This window comes from Vicugna pacos, chromosome 25, assembly GCF_048564905.1.
Source record: "Vicugna pacos chromosome 25, VicPac4, whole genome shotgun sequence".
In the NCBI taxonomy this organism is placed as follows: domain Eukaryota; kingdom Metazoa; phylum Chordata; class Mammalia; order Artiodactyla; family Camelidae; genus Vicugna; species Vicugna pacos.
This window is the reverse complement of record NC_133011.1, coordinates 15,938,185-15,956,060: the sequence shown is the minus strand read 5'-3', so window position 1 is coordinate 15,956,060 and position 17,876 is coordinate 15,938,185. Positions and strand designations below refer to the sequence as shown.

At 32.6% G+C, this 17,876-nt stretch overlaps 1 protein-coding gene across 4 annotated transcripts in view; it reads right to left on the bottom strand.

Annotated features, from left to right (window-relative positions):
• EMC2 (ER membrane protein complex subunit 2) overlaps positions 1–17,876 on the bottom strand; it is a 140,749-nt gene that overhangs the window by 90,166 nt on the left and 32,707 nt on the right. For 2 of the 4 annotated variants that reach the window (XM_006211570.2, XM_072949622.1), the window contains exons 11-12: positions 10,898–10,985; positions 7,448–7,617 (exon numbers count right to left, since the gene is read on the bottom strand). In XM_006211570.2, the coding sequence (XP_006211632.1) occupies positions 10,899–10,985 (87 nt within the window). In that variant the 3' untranslated portion in view covers positions 7,448–7,617; position 10,898. Of the gene's footprint in view, positions 1–7,447; positions 7,618–10,897; positions 10,986–17,876 lie in introns of those variants that run through there. The other 2 variants (XR_012064161.1, XR_012064162.1) reach the window with 1 other exon arrangement.

The following is a 17,876-nucleotide window of genomic DNA, read 5'->3' as shown; positions in this document are numbered from 1 at the left end:
ACAAAGGAACATTGGTTCATTGTTGGTGGCAATGTAAACTGAAACAACCACTATGAAAAACAATACGGACATTACTTTAAAAAATTAAAAGCAGAACTACTATATGATCTAGCAATTCCACTTCTGGATATATAACCAAAAGAAATGAAACTACTATCTTGAAGAGATATCTGCACTCCTATGTTCAGTGCAGCATTATTCATAATAGCCAAGACATGGAAACAACCTAAGTATCCACTGATGGATGAGTGGATAAAGAAAATGTGGTGTACATATATGTAAAGGAATATAATTCAGCCATAAAAAGAAGAAAAGCCTGCCTTTTGTGACAACATGGAGGGATCTAGAGGGCATTATGCTAACTGAAATAAGTCAGATAAAGAAAGACAAATACCATATGATTTCACTTATATGTGGACTCTAAAAACATCAAACTCATGAAGAAACAGAGTACACTGATGGTTACCAGAGGTTGGGGGTTGGGAGAAATGGTAAGATGTTGGGCAAAGAATACAAACTTTTAATCATAAGATGAATAATTTCCAGGGATCTAATGTACAGTATGAATTATAGTTAACAATACTGTATTGTAAGCTTGAATGTTGCTATGTGAGTAAATCTTAAATGTTCTCACCATAACAACAACAGAACAGTAATTATGTGAGGTGAAGGATACGTTAATTAATCTTTTTGTGGTAAACAATTTGCAATATATACATGTATCTAATCATTACACTGTATACCTTAAACTTATACAGTGTTATGTATCAACTATATTTCCATAAAATTGGAGGAAAAAAAAGAAAAGAAAGAAATGTCAATGCTATTTAACACTGCCTAGTTGAAGAAGCCTATAGGCCTAAACATCTTACATTGTGTTTTCCCTATGATTCAGTAATCCTATTCCTGGACATATATCTGGAGGAAACTTTAATTTGAAAAGATATACACACCCTAGTGTTCGTAGCCACGCTATTTACAATGGCCAAGACAAACAACCTAAATGTCCATTGACAAATGACTGGATAAAGAAGCTGTACTATACGTATACAATGGAATAGTATTCGGCCATAAAAAAGAATAAAATAATGCCATTTGAACAAGATGGATGGACCTGGAGATTGTCATACTGAGTGATGTAAGCCAGAAAGAGAAAGAAAATACCATATGATATCACTTGTATGTGAAATCTAAAAAAATAACACAAATGAATTTATTTACAAAACAGAAACAGACTTATATACATAGAAAACAAACCTATGGTCACCAGGGGAAAAAGTGGGAGGGTGGAGGATGTGCAGATACTAATTACTATATATTAAATAGATAAATAACAAAGTCCTACTCTATAGCACAGAGAACTACATTCAATATCTTGTAATAGCCTATAATGAAAAAGAATATGAAAAGGAATATATATATATATATATATATATATACGTACAACTAAGTCACTATGCTGTATATGAGAAATTAACACAACATTGTAAACCAACTATAATTCAGTAAAAAATAAATGAAGAAAGAAAGAGAGAGAGAAAGAGAGAAAGGAAAGAAAGAAAGAAAAGAGAAGAAAGAAAGAAAGAAAGAAAGAAAGAAAGAAAGAAAGAAAGAAAGAAAGAAAGAAAGAAAGGAAGGAAGGAAGGAAGGAAGGAAGAAAGGGAGAGAGAGAGAGAGAAAGAAAGAGAGAAAGGGAAAGAAAGAAAGAGAGAAAGAAAATGAACGATAGATACTTAGGGCTATGGAAAATTTTTAAAACATGTTCTTTTATATTTTTTCTACCAAGAAGTATATTTCATGCCCACCTGAAAAACTGTAAGAGGCCAAATAAAAGGTTCTTTTCATTCACATTTTATTAGCATTTGAAAAACTTCACCTACTCATATATTCAGATCTCTATAGCATCAATGCTTACTCAATGGCTACATCTTCTACAATTATACTTTTAAAATTCATTAAATATACAAAGATTAATGTTTACTGGATTCATGTATATATCCAGAATTCATTGTTTATATTAATATTTCCGTAATTATTTTAGTTGGTAATAGCATGTTAAAATTACCTAGTAACATTTAAGGTTTTAAAAATTATAATTCCTCCATTTGATTTGTTAACCATTTCAAGAGAGCACATTATGTAAATTGCATAACGTGGAACTATTAAAAATAGTTTATTTTACATAGAGCAACATTAAGAAAGTCAAATGTAAAGATATATAGAAAAATCCTATAATTATTATATTTGGCTTGATTTTGATTAAAATATTCGTCCCTTTTGTAGTTTAAAATAACATAAAATCAGCCTAGCAGTTTTTACATTTCAGAAGTTAAAAAATTTACTCTAGGTGGCGTACTTCTATAAGCTTGTAGAAGGAAAAGAATACAACTGAAAATCATGCTTTTTTGTAATTTCTAATCAATGACTGTCAAAATTAAGAATTCAAAAACTAGTCCAATGGTATGAAATTTGTTAATAGAAAATTAAGTTTAAAGTTATTATGCTAACTTGGGATATAATTAACAATATAAAATACTCTGTTATGATCCTCTTTAGACTAGCAACTATTTCCTTGTACGAAATACTTCAGATAAATCACACGCAGAAAAATAAAATACCTAGCAGTAACCTCCTCCATGGGAAAAGCCCAATATTGTGTTCAACTAATTTTACATCTTTAATTTGCTTTTTAAAACTCCCTCTCATTCTAATATTAAGACTGCATTTGTGCAAGCATCAGAGTTCTGACTCCTGGGTGCCACTTGTGATGCAACTACTTGTGATGCTACTTACACCATGTCTATTTTCCAAATGCCATTACTTTTTTTTTCAACCAGCATATATGTCATGCTACTTGAAGTTCTTTTTAGCAAGACAATTTTTACAGTTTTTCTTCAATCGTTTTTATCTTGAACCATACAACTTTGATTCCCTTAACAAGAACTGCAGTCATATTAGAGTAATTTTTTTTAAGTCAAACTAGGGGAGGAGACATTGGGGAATTACCAGCCAATGGAGCTGTGTTGTCTCCAGTTCTGTCATACTGAGTATGACATATAGACCTGTAGGCCAGTATAGTGAAACTGGATCCAAGACCAGCTGTCATTTGAGTCCAACTTTTGAAACTACTCTATAGTTACCACTCTGTAGAGCTTCAAATTGATTTTAAATTGATGTGATATTTTTGTACACACAATTACCTAGAATTTTTAAAGAACATGTTTTTTGGTAGACCAACTCTTTTGGTTATTCCTTTGACAGTCACATTTTTACATAATTCTTATCCATGAACTCATGTAATATTTAAGTTGCCTAAAAAGGAACTGAATTCACAGTTAAGAGAAATTCTTAACAGTTTATCTCTCAGGTTCATGAGGCATAAGCTCAGATTTCTTCAAAGTTATTATCTACTTTATTTGGAAATGTTCATTATTATTTGGACATCTGCAAGTAAATATTTCTCTATTAATGATTTATTTGCTAAGTACTTGTCTCCAAGTTTGTTTTGGTGGCAGCAGTTTGCTGAGGTAGAGGAAATTTTCTAGGACCTAAAGACTTGAAAATGAGTTGTACATTCTTATGTTTGTTTTCTTATGTTAAATAGTAGAGATGTAATTGATATTATTGAAATTCAGTAATTTGTGGCTGAAATGGTTTGTTGCAAATGCTATTTCATTTGTTTATTTGTTTTGGAGAGGGAGTAAGTAGGTTTATTTACTTATTTTTTTGATGGAGGTACTGAGGATTGAACCAACGACCTAATGCATGCTAGGGATGCACTCTGCCATTTAGCTACACCTTCCTCCTTGTTGCAATATGCTTCTTATTGAAATTTGGGCATCAAAATTTCTAATTACTATTTAGGTTTTATATCAATAAACAATAAATATAGAATAAAAGATTTGATTTATTCTTGCTTTCTACCATGTCTACTGTAATGCAAAGCTCATACATTCTATATGATTATTGTGATTATTACAATTAGGTGCAAAGTGAAATATAATGAGGTGCAAAGTGAAATATACATACAGAAATGGAGAGATGTGTATACGAATGTCTGTGTACGTGTATTTAAATTCCATGCTAGAAGCTGGAAAAATAGTAGGCAAAAAAAAATTGCCTCTGACCCCATGTAATTAAAGAATCTACTGGAGGAGATAATCACCTGAAAATATAATTAAGGTGACACATGTTCCAAATGAAAGTTACAAGATAATATAAAATATATGACAAAATGTTTTCCACAGAGACTGAATATATGCTCCCCTTAATCATCAGCACATAGGATTATGGGTGTTTTATTTATTTTAGCCATTCCAATATGTTTCAGTGGTATCTCATTATAACTTCAGTTTTCACTTCTCTATTAATAGCTATTTATGCTGAACATATTTTCATGTGCCTCCACTACAGCCTCTTCTTTGAAGTGTCTATTGAAGCCTTTTGCCCATTTTCTACTTGGATTGTTTCCTTACTATTGAATTTTGAAAGTTCTTTATATATTCTGGATTCAAGTTCTTTACTGAGTATCTGTTTGCAAATATTTTGTCCATGGCTTGTCTTTCCATTCCTTTAACATGATCTTCCTCAGAATTTTAAAAGAATGTTATTTTTTACAGAAAGTCCAATTTATTCATATTTTTTAAAAAAGATTACACCTTGTCACTTGAAGAATTCTGGCCTACCTGTAGGTCAAAGAGATTTCTTCCTGTTTTTTTTTTTCCCTAAAAATTTTAGTCTTACATATTTTACTTAGATCCATGACCCATTTTGAATTAATATTTTTATAAGATGGGAGGTCTAGGTTGAGGGATTTTTGATATAAATTTCCAATTGTTCCAACACCAATTGTTGAATACCAATTGTCCCAGCACAATTCCTCCATTGAATTGCTTATGTACCATTCCCCAAAATTAGTTGCCATATTGGTGTGAATCAATTCTGGACTCTGTATTTTGTTCCATTGCTCTACGTGTCTATTACTTTGGCAAAACCACACAATCATAATGCCACACTGTACTGTTTACTGTAGTAGCCACATAGTCTTAAGTATCTTGCAGTCTCATTCCTTCCATTTTATCTTCATTTCCAAAATTGTGTAGGATGTTCTGGTTCCTTTGCCTTTTCATATAAATTTTAGAAAATTTGTCTATCTGCAAAGAATCCTTCTGGGATTTTGACAGAAATTGTATTAAATCCATTGATCCTTTGGGGAAAACAGACATCTTTATCAAGTTGTCTCCCAGTCCATGAATATGGTATGTCTCTCCATTTGTTTAGGTCTTCTTTCTTTCATTAGAATTTGTAGTTTTCAGCAAACATATCCCTTAAGTTTTTAAAAATTTATACTTAATATTTTCCACAATTCTAAATATAAATGGTAATGTGTTTATTGTTAGCATATAAAAATACAATTTCTGTTGACCTTACATTATTCTGTGATCTTGCTAAAGTTACTTATTATCAGGATGTTCTTGGAGGCTTCCTGGGATTTGCTATGTAGACCATCAGATTTTCTATGTAAGTTTTGCAGATTTTTTTTTTAATCAGACTGAGGTGGTTTCCTTCTACTGCTATTAGTTTTTTCTTTTCACCATAAATGGGTGTTGATTATGTCAAATGCTTTTTCTCATATCAACTGATATGATCAAATGGTTTTTCTCATTTTCTCCTTAATATGATGAATTACATTAACCAATTTTCAAATGTTAAAGCAGCCTTGCATATCTGGAATAAACCCCAACAGGCTGTGGGAACAACTCAAATGTCTTTCCATGGTGAATGGATTACCAGACTGTGATACATCCATACAACAGAATACTACTTAGCCATACAAAGAAACATACTATTGACACATACAACTACAATGATAGAGCTAAAGGGCAATATGCTGAGCAAAAGAAGCCAGTCTCAAAGGGTTAGAAATTGCATGACTACACTGGTAAAATATTCTGACAGTGACAAAATTATAGTGACAGAGAAAAAAATCAATGGACAGTAGGCATTAAGGTTAGATGAGGATGTAGCAAGCAAGAAGTTCCTGTGATACATACTCTATATCCTGATTGCGGTGATGGTAACATGAAATCTACACAAATAACAACTTCATAAACAGAAAAAGAGAGAGAGAGCTGAAATCTAAATGAAGTCTGTACCTGAGTTAATGGTATTGCTGCAATGTCAATTTCCTGGTTTGACAATGTATTAAGATTACACAAGACAGTAAGGAGAAGCTGGTACGTGGGAACTCTGCATTGTTTTTGCAGCTTCTTCTAAGTCTTGAAGTATTTTTAAACAAAAGATTATTTTTAAAATACAGTAGGAAAAATAAAAGGGGCCTGACTGCTGAAAGATGTATCAAGGAAAGCTTTGTTTTAAACAGAAGGAATAGAGTACCAAATTTGTGGGAAAAGGAAGCATAGTAACTCCATGGAATTTAAGTATAGCTAAAATCAGAAACAAAGGGGGAGAGTTGAAGACAGTTCACCATTAAAAATATCTGAACCTTCCTTCTGGTTCTGATACTATATAGAACCTGACAGGTCATGTTTAAAGCAACAAATGGGAAACAACTGAAGAGTTTTAAAGAAGGGGAAGGATGAAAAGGCATTATTAGTGATGTTATGTCACCTAACTGCAGTGGAGAATGGACTAGGGGGAAGTGAAGATGCTATCTGGCCACTGTTGTAGTCCAGGAGTCAAGCAATGGCAGCTTGGTTGAGGCAGGTAGTGGCAACAGAAATGGAGAAAAATTGATAGACTTGAGGTGTATAATAGAGCACAAAATAGATGGAATATAGTCATGATTTAAAAGACTGAAAATGTCCATTAGATTGGTGACATGGGACTAAACTATTTAAAAGGATTAATGCAGGAGGTGGGGGGAATGCCAGACTAGAGCAATTTAAAGGCTGGGAAAACAAACATGAGTTTAGACAAGTGAGGAAATTTGGCTGTAAAAAAGAGAGAAATGGGTAGTAGCTGGAGGGTGGGCTGTGAGAAAGAGGAAAGTTTTTTTTTTAAGGGAGTGTTTAATCATGATTTTAATAAATATTTTTAAATGGAAAGGGAAAAATTAGGGAACAAGCTGAGCATATTTTAGTCTTAACAGGAAGAATCTGGTTGAAACAATAAAAAAGAGAAGAGATAATGAAAAGAAGAGATGACATTTGCGGGAAGTCAGGACACTCCACAGTAGTAGAGAATATGGCAAATTCATGAAACCAAAGTATGGTTAAAGCATAAAAAATGAGAATGACAGTGGTGGGAAATAGCTCATAAAAAAGTAAGCTAACTTTCTTCTACTGTAAGAGGAAAAGAGGTGAAGCTAGGTACAAGAATGTCTGATGCTGGGTATGTTTTTATCTGATGACTTTATCTGAAATAGTAAAAGAGCTATACTAAGTTAACTAGAGCTGCCGTAATAAAGTACACAGAGGACGGCATGTCTTAAAACAACAGAAATTTATTTCATCACAGTTCTAAAGGTCAGAAGTCCAAGATCAAGGTGTCAGCAGGGATGGTTTCTTCAGAGGAGTCACTCCTTGGCTTGTAGATGGATATCTTCTTTTTGTCTTCCCATGATCCTTCCTCTGTATGTCTGTGTCCTAATCTCTCCTTACAAAAATATTAATCATATTGGATTAGGGCTCACCCATATGACCTAATTGTACTCAATGATCACTTTAAAGACTCTACCTCCAAATAAAGTCACATTCAGAGATACAAGTTAGGACTTCAAATATGAAATCTGGGAGACAATTCAGCCTGTAACAAGAGGTTACTTGCCAAGACTGAGAAAGGAGATAGGATAAATCAGAGGCTCAGAGTAAACGAGGTTTGAAATAGTCCTAGTTTAAAATAGTTCTCACACTGAATATAAATGAAGCAACATCTTTAATAGTAATTTAGTTTAAATTCAATTAAATGAAAAATGAAATTCTGACTTTATTATTCCATTAAAAAATGTTTTACAAGCCTGAAAATCTGAATTCTAATTCTTACTCTGCTAACAAGCAATGTTCCTTGGATGTATCTGGCTCTGATTTTGGTCACACTAAGAGGACAGACATGCATTTCTGAGAATCTCGATACCTCATCTCAAAATGGAGTACAACTAAATCTCTCTGATGTTCCTTCTGAACTCCTATAATTCTTTGAAGTAAAATGAAGTTACTTTGAGATCAAATGGGTCATGGAATTAGGAAAAAAAAAAAGATTCTTTGAAATATTTGCTAATAAAAATTGTATGCTTCTAACATACTAAAACATTAATTTTCTGCTTCTTTTTTTTCTATATCCTCCTCTGTTTCCAGGTCAATGTTATCCTCATGATTGAGGTTGTTCTAAATATGCGTTTTTCTCACCTCTGTTGGCTTAAATACTAGGCACTGAGTTGCAACGATACTACTTCTTTTGTTATATGTAATTATCCACTTAACTTTAAATCATTACATTCTGAAATAGCATTCCTAGCATGTCTAAAATAAGAGTTTTACAGGTTAAAAAAAAAAGTTGAATGGTGGAACTATTAGTCAGAAACATATGTGGCTAAAGTAATAGAAAATCAAAACAATGGCTTAACAATCAAGTGTTTATTTTGCTTACGTAGTAAGTGCAGAAACTAGCAATTGCTCTTGTTAATTCAGGTGTTCAACAATGTTATCAGAGACCCAGGCTCCCCCTAATCTTCCTATGGAACCATCTTTGAAATGTAGCTTGCTTTCTCATATTTGCTATTTCATGGTTGTAAGATGGCTATTGACCTTCAGACATGCTGTTGACATATACAGCCAGAAGAGGCAAAAAGCGTCCCCTACAAAGCTTTGACAACAGGTTTCTGTTTATTTCATTAGCCCCAATTAGGTTACATATCCATACTTTGGATTATCTGCACTTTCCAATATGGTGTCCGTGAGTCACATGCAGCTATTAAAATTAAAATTAAATTAAAAATTCAATATCTCAGTTGTCGTGGTTACATTTCAAGTGCTCAACAGCCACATACAGCTAGTGGCTGCCATATTAGGCAGCACATATATGGAATATTTTCTTCAATGCAAAAAGTTCTGTCTTAGCATAACACAGACCATAGAAATGAAACCACTTCAGTTTTAGAACAATCATGACACTACCCCTAGGGTTGAGGTAAGGTCCTAAACTCCTGGAAGAACAGGGATTATGCTCCTATCTGAACAATAGAGGATACTGTTAATAAGGAAGGAGGTAAAAGTGGTTGGGTAGGCAACTGTTGACCACAATGAAGTTATCAGTATACTTAAATTGAGGTTTATAAATTATTACACATTAACAATGTACTTATAAATAAAAAATTCCTGGCAAGGAGGTTATTAAAATTATAAAAAGTAAAGTGAAACTTATGGCTGATGTTAAATTACTTACTACACAAATACTGCTCAATACTATTCTAGTGAATCATGAGGAGAGATTAAAAGGAAGGTAGGTAATGGAATAATACGTGGGCACTATTTTCTTTAGAGCAAACAAATCTGAAGTGGCTGATTACGTTGAAAATGGTTACTAAATTCATGGGCAAAAACAGTGTATCTTATGGTAACAAAGACTAGCTGATAAGAATTATCTTCATATGGAGAGTTATTTCATATCTGCTCATTACTCATGGCAGAATAAAATGAAAAAACCTGCAAAATGAAATAATTAGACTAGATGTGGAGAATAATTTATTAACAGAATTATTCAAAAGGCTAAAAAGCTGATACTGACAGTTTTCTTCCTTAACATTTCCAGGTTATCAATTTTTCCGTGATCCCCATTTGCCCAAATCCAGCAATGACAAGCATGCCGGATTTCTGTATAATGCTGGTAATAAACGAATGAATGAATGAACACATAAATAAATAAATAGATAGATAGATAGATAGATAGATAGATAGATAGATAGATAGATAAAGTAGTTATATATATGTAACTTATATGTATAAATTACAAACTACTATTAACAGTATCTGCCATGAATGAGCAACTTCTTATTTTAAAAACTGATTCATGTCTGAATAAAGTCTTTAACTCTCAAAGTTTTTTCTAGTCTACTGAACCACGCAAAATATTGCTAAAGGTAGTATAATGGTTGAACATTATGAAAAGAAAGAAGAAATTCTAATTATTACTAAGAAGGTAATAAGAGAATTGTAAAACTTTTGCTTCTAAAGATAGTTAAGATTTTCTTATTTTTTCCTAAAGCAAAAATAACTCATACATGAACTCTAAACTATTTAATACGTTAAAAAAAATTATGTCTATAGCAAAGAAAAATTTTACAGGAAGTGCTGAAATTTGGAGAATGATATATTTTAAGCAAAATTTATCAGAGTAACATTACAGCACAAAAAATAACAGCCCACTGGAATGCAGAGCAAAATCCAACCTGACACTATAAAGAGAATCAAAATAATTCACCAGTATTTTGCTTCTGCCAGCTGTATGTGCTATGTTATTTCCTGCCACAAATAAAAAGGCGTTAACTAGAAACTGAGTTCTAAAACAACATATTCATATTCACTATTTGATTATAACAAAAAGAATCTGAATTTTCATATGCAAGTTTAATACATCATCAGTTTATTTAATAAGGTTATTTCTAGATCAGATTATGGTTTAAAAGCAGTTATATATGTGTGATATGAAGAAAATGATGTACAATCAATAAGAATCTTATTAAACCTTTCTTCTATGGGCTTTTCCCCATCTTCCTGCTTAGCAGTAAATGGCATTTTTAGGTTTTATAAACACACTCTTTGCAACTGCCTTCTCAACAGAAAATCAGAATATAAACAGCACTGGGCATCTAGTAAGTAAGTCACAAACCAGTAGTTCATTTTTGCAGTTGTGAAATGAAACGTGAAAGAGTTTTTGAAACCTTAAGATTGGGTGATCTGCAGTGTTTCCAACATGTCTTCGACTGCCTTGAGAGAGTATTTGGTTTCCTTCTTACTTCGACCTGCAAACTAATTTTTTAAAAATGCAATTAGGCTCAATTTCAGTGGCAGGTTCAAAATCACAATCTTACCTTCAAATTGTTAATGAGAGTTAACATATCTATTTTATCACAAGCATGAAATCAAATAAGATCTTTTCCTTCAATAAAAAACAAAATTTGGGTTTCAAGGACATTTTCATTCAGGCTTCATCTTCAACTGAAGTATCAAAAATTTCCCCATAAAACTGGCCACTTTAAGTGTTTAAGTAGCATGATAACCTATAAAAACATAAATTTAATTTTCAAACTATCTTTCCTTTTCAGACTAGAAATCCTTTATGAAATGAAAAACATAATTTAGAAATGAAATTTATGTAGAAATGTGGACCATTTCTACTTGTGCGACCTCTAAACAAATTTTTAAAACTTCAAACAAAGGTAAAATATATAATGTAAAGGACTTTTATTAACCATTTTTAAAGTTGCAAGATTCTTCTAAAATTATTTACAGTAGGTTGCAATTTTTAATTTTCCAGATTTATTAGTTGACCAAATAGTGTGTTTCTGCAGCAAAGAGCTTTCAAATAAAACTCTAGGCTACATATTGAAATGATATAAATACATTTTAAAACATGCATTTCTATTAAGTCATAATTTATTTTGTAATATCAAACTGGGATTGGATTTTACAATGGAAATAAGACATAAGTGCATTAAATACTATCTTTGAATATTTAAAAGCAAATTTATGGTGTATTAAATTCAACATAGTGCATAATCAGTGGGGAAAACATTGCTGAATACCCCATGCTGATTTCAAAATGATTTTTCTAAACAGACTGACAATTTCCATCATTTACCAGTTTAGCTTAACACTACAAATTTACTAGTAAGTAAGTGTTCCTTGTAAAAGCAGGGGAAGGTTTATTATATCTATATTATCTGTTTTTCCTCTGGTTAAAGTATTGATTAACATTTGCTTTTAGCAACATATAGTATTTTCAAGTTAAGATCTAAGCACTCAATACATTTTCAAATGATTGATCTTTTCCTTCAAATACCAATGCTGTCTTAAGTACTTAATACTTGATTTATGATGTGTTCCTTCTCTTTTGTAATTAACTTAATTTGGCAAACTTTTTGTGACCTGTTGAGAAAGATTAAGTGATCAAGCACAGGTAACATCATAGAAGCAACAGGCTTCAGGAATGGTAACCTGCCTCTGACCTCTCTGGCTGCAGCTTAACATTATGATTATCCTACTTCCTAAAACATTAGCTTCTGTGGTTAAATCTTGACTTGATAGAGTAAATAAAGGGGGTTTTTTAGAGGAAGCCAAGGGAAGAGAAAAGTTTCTCCTAAGAATTAAGATCACTTTGCCTTTCATAAAATATTACTAATTTAAGGAATTCAAATGCTGAATATGCAAGTCATAATTACAAAATATGGTAACAGCAACACATTCAAAACTTTGCCTTTACATAATTTGCCTTGGTGTGTACAGGATGTGGAGTGTGCTTATTACTCCTATTATCCAGTTGATAAATTCACTTTCACAAGGACTTACCAAGAACAGAAAGCCTTTCTTTTACCACTGCCTATCCAAAGTAAACAGGAATGGTCCTAATCACATACTTATAGGTCTAATTCTAAGAAAAAGCTTTTGATGGATTGGGGGAGGGGGTAGAAAATAAGACATCACAAAGTAACATTTATTTTAACTTTTTAAACAGCAAAATAAAAGTGAAAATTTTTGTAGAGATCAATCATAACAAGTATTTTAAAATATAGCATTTTTCTTGGCTTGTACTTAAATGTAATAAAAAAAAGTAACAAATATAAATTTGTAATTTCTAAAATTAGCTAATTAAAAAAATCACCTCAGATTGTATGTCAACACTACTGACAACCACTGCAATTTAGGATAAACCAAACTAACTTATCTGTGTCAGAACAAATAAAAGAAAGCTGGAAATACAAATCTATCACTTCAAATTTTACCTGACATGCAATTATTTTGTCTATTCCAGAATTATATGGCAATTTAACTGATTAAGCTGCAATCCTATTTTTGTCTCAAATCATGATTTAATTTTCTATTTCCCAAAAGGATAGTAATAGAATCACCTCTGCAATCATAAATAGCATATGGTTCACTAGCACACACGAATTTAACAGAGTACCAAAGAAACATTTATCTGGAAAATTATTGAGCAGGTTCACATTAAAGTTTTTCATGAGCATTAATCAAACTTGCCTGCCTTTACTGAACATGTTAAACCAATTACCTAATTGAAGTGCAAGTAGTAGCCATATTCAGTTTCATTATTTAATAGAAACAAAGAAAGTTCTTAAAACCTCATTTTCTCTAATTTTTAAATGCCTAGAAAAACATTACAATAAGGAATATTTATTATATACTTTATATTTGTTTATATGCCTAGACATGTTACAAAGTTCTCAATTAGATCCCAGAGATTTATCTAATTACTAAAATGTCAATCTCTGAAAGTTCTACTTTTCCACATTAATCACAAATTCTGCATTTTTATTTTCGTATAGTTAGATTTTGCTTAAGTAAACCTTTTTTCATAATTCCCTGTTAGATCCTAAAGAAAATTCACAAGAAAGAACACACAAATAATAAAAACTTATTTATAAAATTCAAAGGTCAATGATTTACCATTGTGATAACCAGGATAAGCTGGACTAAAATTGACAAATTTACACAATTTGTGGAAAATTCTAGAGTGGACAAAGTAATAAGATAAATAAAATGGAACAGTGGATGGATGAATCTCAGAAACATGCTGAGTGAAAGAAGCCAGGCACAAACAAGCACATAACCTATGATCTCATTTTATAGATAAAGTTCTAGTACAGGCAAAATTAATTTATAGTGATGAAAATCAAATCAATGCTTATCTGCAGTGCGGAATGGGGCTGAATACAAAGTGGCAGAAGGGAACTTTCTGGGATGATGGAAACTATATCCTGAATGGGGTAGTGGTAAGAGAGGAGTATATGTTTGTCAAAACTCAACTGTATACTTAAAACGTTATTATATGTAAATTATACCTCAATAAGGGCAGAAATATAAATAAGCCCAGTATAGACTAGCAAAATTACTCAACTAAGCCCAGACCTACCTGATACCTACAGAATCATAAGCAAATAGGTTGTTATTTTAAGCCACTGTTAGCAAAAGCCAATGACTACAAATACTTATGAGATCTGATTCACAGAAAGAGAACCCAAAACCTCTGCCGAAAAAGCACAGAAGATAAAAACTTCAAAAGCACCAAAAGATTTTATTTAAAATCAGTTATTAGTAACTAGAGGCAAAAAAAAACTTGTGCACAACGGGTGACTCCCCGTTGAGGGGTATTTTAGGTTGCTGTACAGAAACCTGACATGATCCAATTGAGAGATATGTTATCTTCTTGGAGTGGTATCCAAGATGACAGAAACTGACAAAAACTCCTTGTATTATCTTTTCCTTAGAGTCAAAAAAAAAAGGCAAATCATACCTTCAGAAAGACATGCAAAAACACCACTGGGGACTACGGAGTTTATGGTGCAAAACTCAAAGACAGAAGAGCACAAATAATATTTTCAGAGTTCTTTGCAAAGAACACTGACACTTTATAGAATAGGGTTTAGACATATAAACAATGCTTTAAAATACTGAACTGATGGGATTCCTGTCTAGTGGTAAAGGGCATCTCAAAAGGCAGGGAATGGCATGTTTGTCTGGTCATGTTATTACTGAAGAGACAGAAAAAAAGATGAAAAAAAATACCCAAACTCTGAATTTCATTACTACTGAGAGCTTGGGTCAGAAATGAAAAGACAAATAAGCAGAGGTAGGATATCAATTGTTCACATGAGAAATAACTGAGAAGGGAGTTGGAAACTATAGTTACAGTTTCTGGTACATTTATATCTGACATCACTTTATAAAGGCAGAATATTGTGGCCATTAAAAACATCAACTTTGGAGTCAGACTGCCTAGATTTGAAAACAGCTCCATCATGTCACCTTGAAGAAAGTTATTTAATCTTTCCATGCCTTATTTCCTCATTTGTAAAACAGAAAAACTACCGAGCTTATAATAAATTTTCTACGTGTGCTATTGTAACTGTTGTTATTGTTTGTTGTTGTTGTTGTAACTGCAGTGGACATAGCAGGCATAATACAGTGAACTCAGAGCATGCAATTAGTGAACACAATATAATGTGTACTGCTGTGGTCTGATGAAAAGTATGTTTCATCCTTTAATCCTCAGAAAACTTTTATTATGCCCATCTTACAGATGAAAAGCTAGGCTCAGAGATGGTAAATAATTTATCCAAGGTTGCATACTAGTAAATGACAGAGCCTAACTCTGAAGCCAGATAAAACAGATCTAGTATCTGTGTTCTTCTCTTAATTACTACAGCATACTAGCTTTCACAGAATGGGACTTATGACCGAATACAGAAAAACAGAAACACTCTGGACAGCCACATGGGGGAAACTGACACCCATTTCACATCATACATAAAAATCAGTTCCAAATGGATTGTACATCTAAATGTGAAAAGTAGAAGGAAAAAAAACTCTAAAGACACACAAGATTATCTTTATGACCATAAGTAGCAAATGATTTCTCAGAACACAAAAAGCACAAACCATAAGGGAAATGATTGATTAGATTGAAAATAATCTTCAGAACTTTTGTTCATCAAAATCATTTGAGAATGACTGCAACTAAGGAGTTGAAAAGATTTGCTACACATATAATGAACAAAGGGTTCATAATCAAAAAACTAAAAAAACAAGTTAAAAGTCATAAACCAATGAAAAAGACAAGACTTCATGAAAGAAGATACTCAAATGACCAATAAGCATATGAAAAAGTGTTCAACCTCATTGGTCATCAGAGAGGCACAAAATGAAACCATTAAGATACCACTACACATGCACTGGAATAGCTATAATTACAAAAACTGACAGAAGAAAGTGATAGTGAAAATGTGGAACTATGAAACCTCTCAGACACTGCTGATGGGGCTATAAACAACTAATTTGGAAAACAAACTTTACTACAGTTAGATATAGGTATATCCTATAACCCAGTATTTCCAATCACACATATACACCCATCAGAAGTATATGTACATGTACACCAAACGACTTGTATAGCAAGATCATAAAAGCCTCAAATAGGAAATAATCCAAATGCTTATTGACAGCTGACTGAATAAATTGCAGTATGTTCATATGATAGACTACAACACAATCAAAATAAATGAACCACAGACATCAGTAAGAATAAATCTCATAAACAGTGACCAAACAAAAATAAATACACACTACGATTCCATAAAGTTCAAACTAAGCCAAAACAATGGGATTATAAATTAGTATTCTTGAGGAAGACAGTAGGAGTAGAATCTGAAAGAAGGTACCATGAAGGTTTTGGGGTGCTGCAATGTTCCCACTTACTGACCTGGATACATTTACTTGTATAATTCACTGGAATGTACATTTATGACTTGGGTTCTTTTTTCTATGTTTGTTATAATTTAATAAAAATTGATTTTAGAAATATAATCATATAGTCATGACATTGCAAAAAACAGCAATCTGAGTGGCTAGTTGTTTCTCAAAAAAATCTTTAAAATAATGAGGTAGTTTACGTATCCGTATCATAGTTTGCATATCAATCACCAACAAAATACTCCTCCCTCCCTCCCCAAACCTACTCTGTGTAGAATCCTGTTACAAATCTGAGCTCTCTCAAACTGCATTTGAAGATGCACAGCCTAGGTAATGTTGTAAATATTCTGACTTGCAGTATGCCAACAGAACATTCTCTATTATATATAATAAAAATACACAAAAGTTACTTTAAATGGTGTGATCTTGAGGGCACCGAATTGTTTTAATCTCCTCAACCAGGAGTACAAAAACAAAGAAACAAAGAGCACCAACACCAAAAACAAGCTAACAGAAAGCAACCCAACAAAGACATCTTTTTTAAAAAACAACATTGCAAGCAACCCTCTGAAACCCTAGAATGCTGTTATACCACCAATAGTAGCAGGACCCGTGGAAGTTCAAGAGCTGTGTGATAGGCACAACAGGATGTAAAAGAGGACAAGCTACCACTCTGTAAGCCACAGAAATGAAAAAAGTATGAATTCATGAATCTGCAAATGGCCTACAAAACCAGGATAGTTTCAAAGGCTCCAAATCAAAGATAAGTGTAAAAAATTGCATGTAGATGTGACATTAAACAAGTCTAATAGTCTAAGACTTCAAAAATTCTCTGAAAAACCCAGCAAACAACTCCTCCAAAGGAGGAAAAAAAAATTCACACTTGAGGAAAACTACCAGAAACTGAAAAACACTGGGGGTAAGAGGGAGAGACGGTTCAGATAAGGGGGAGGGGAGGGAGGGAGGTAGTGATGCCCAGAGGCAGCAAATCTTAGAAGAAACAACAACAACAACAACAACAAAATGTATCAGTTAAAGCTGAGAGCAACACATAAGAATTCAAGATCTGTAGGCACATAGGGGAAGACGAGAGGGCTGGAGCCAGAAAACTGAACCAGACCTAGTTCTGAGAAAGACAGGATATACAGAGAGGTCATATTTGAGTTCTCTGTAACAAAGATGAGGAAGCATATAAAGGTCAAGCTGGGAAAGTTACCCTGTCCTATCATCTCTGACTCCCCTTAGATCATAAAACCTCCTCATAACAGTCCAGAAAAACTACCTTATTTAATCGCAGAGAACAAGAAAAAGAATATGCACTAACTCCATAAAAAATTATTATAGATAAAAAAGATGAAAGTAAAATATAGAAAATGACAGAAAAGGATTTGAAAGAAAGTGAGTGATATAGGAGGTGAGAAAGGAGATCCAATA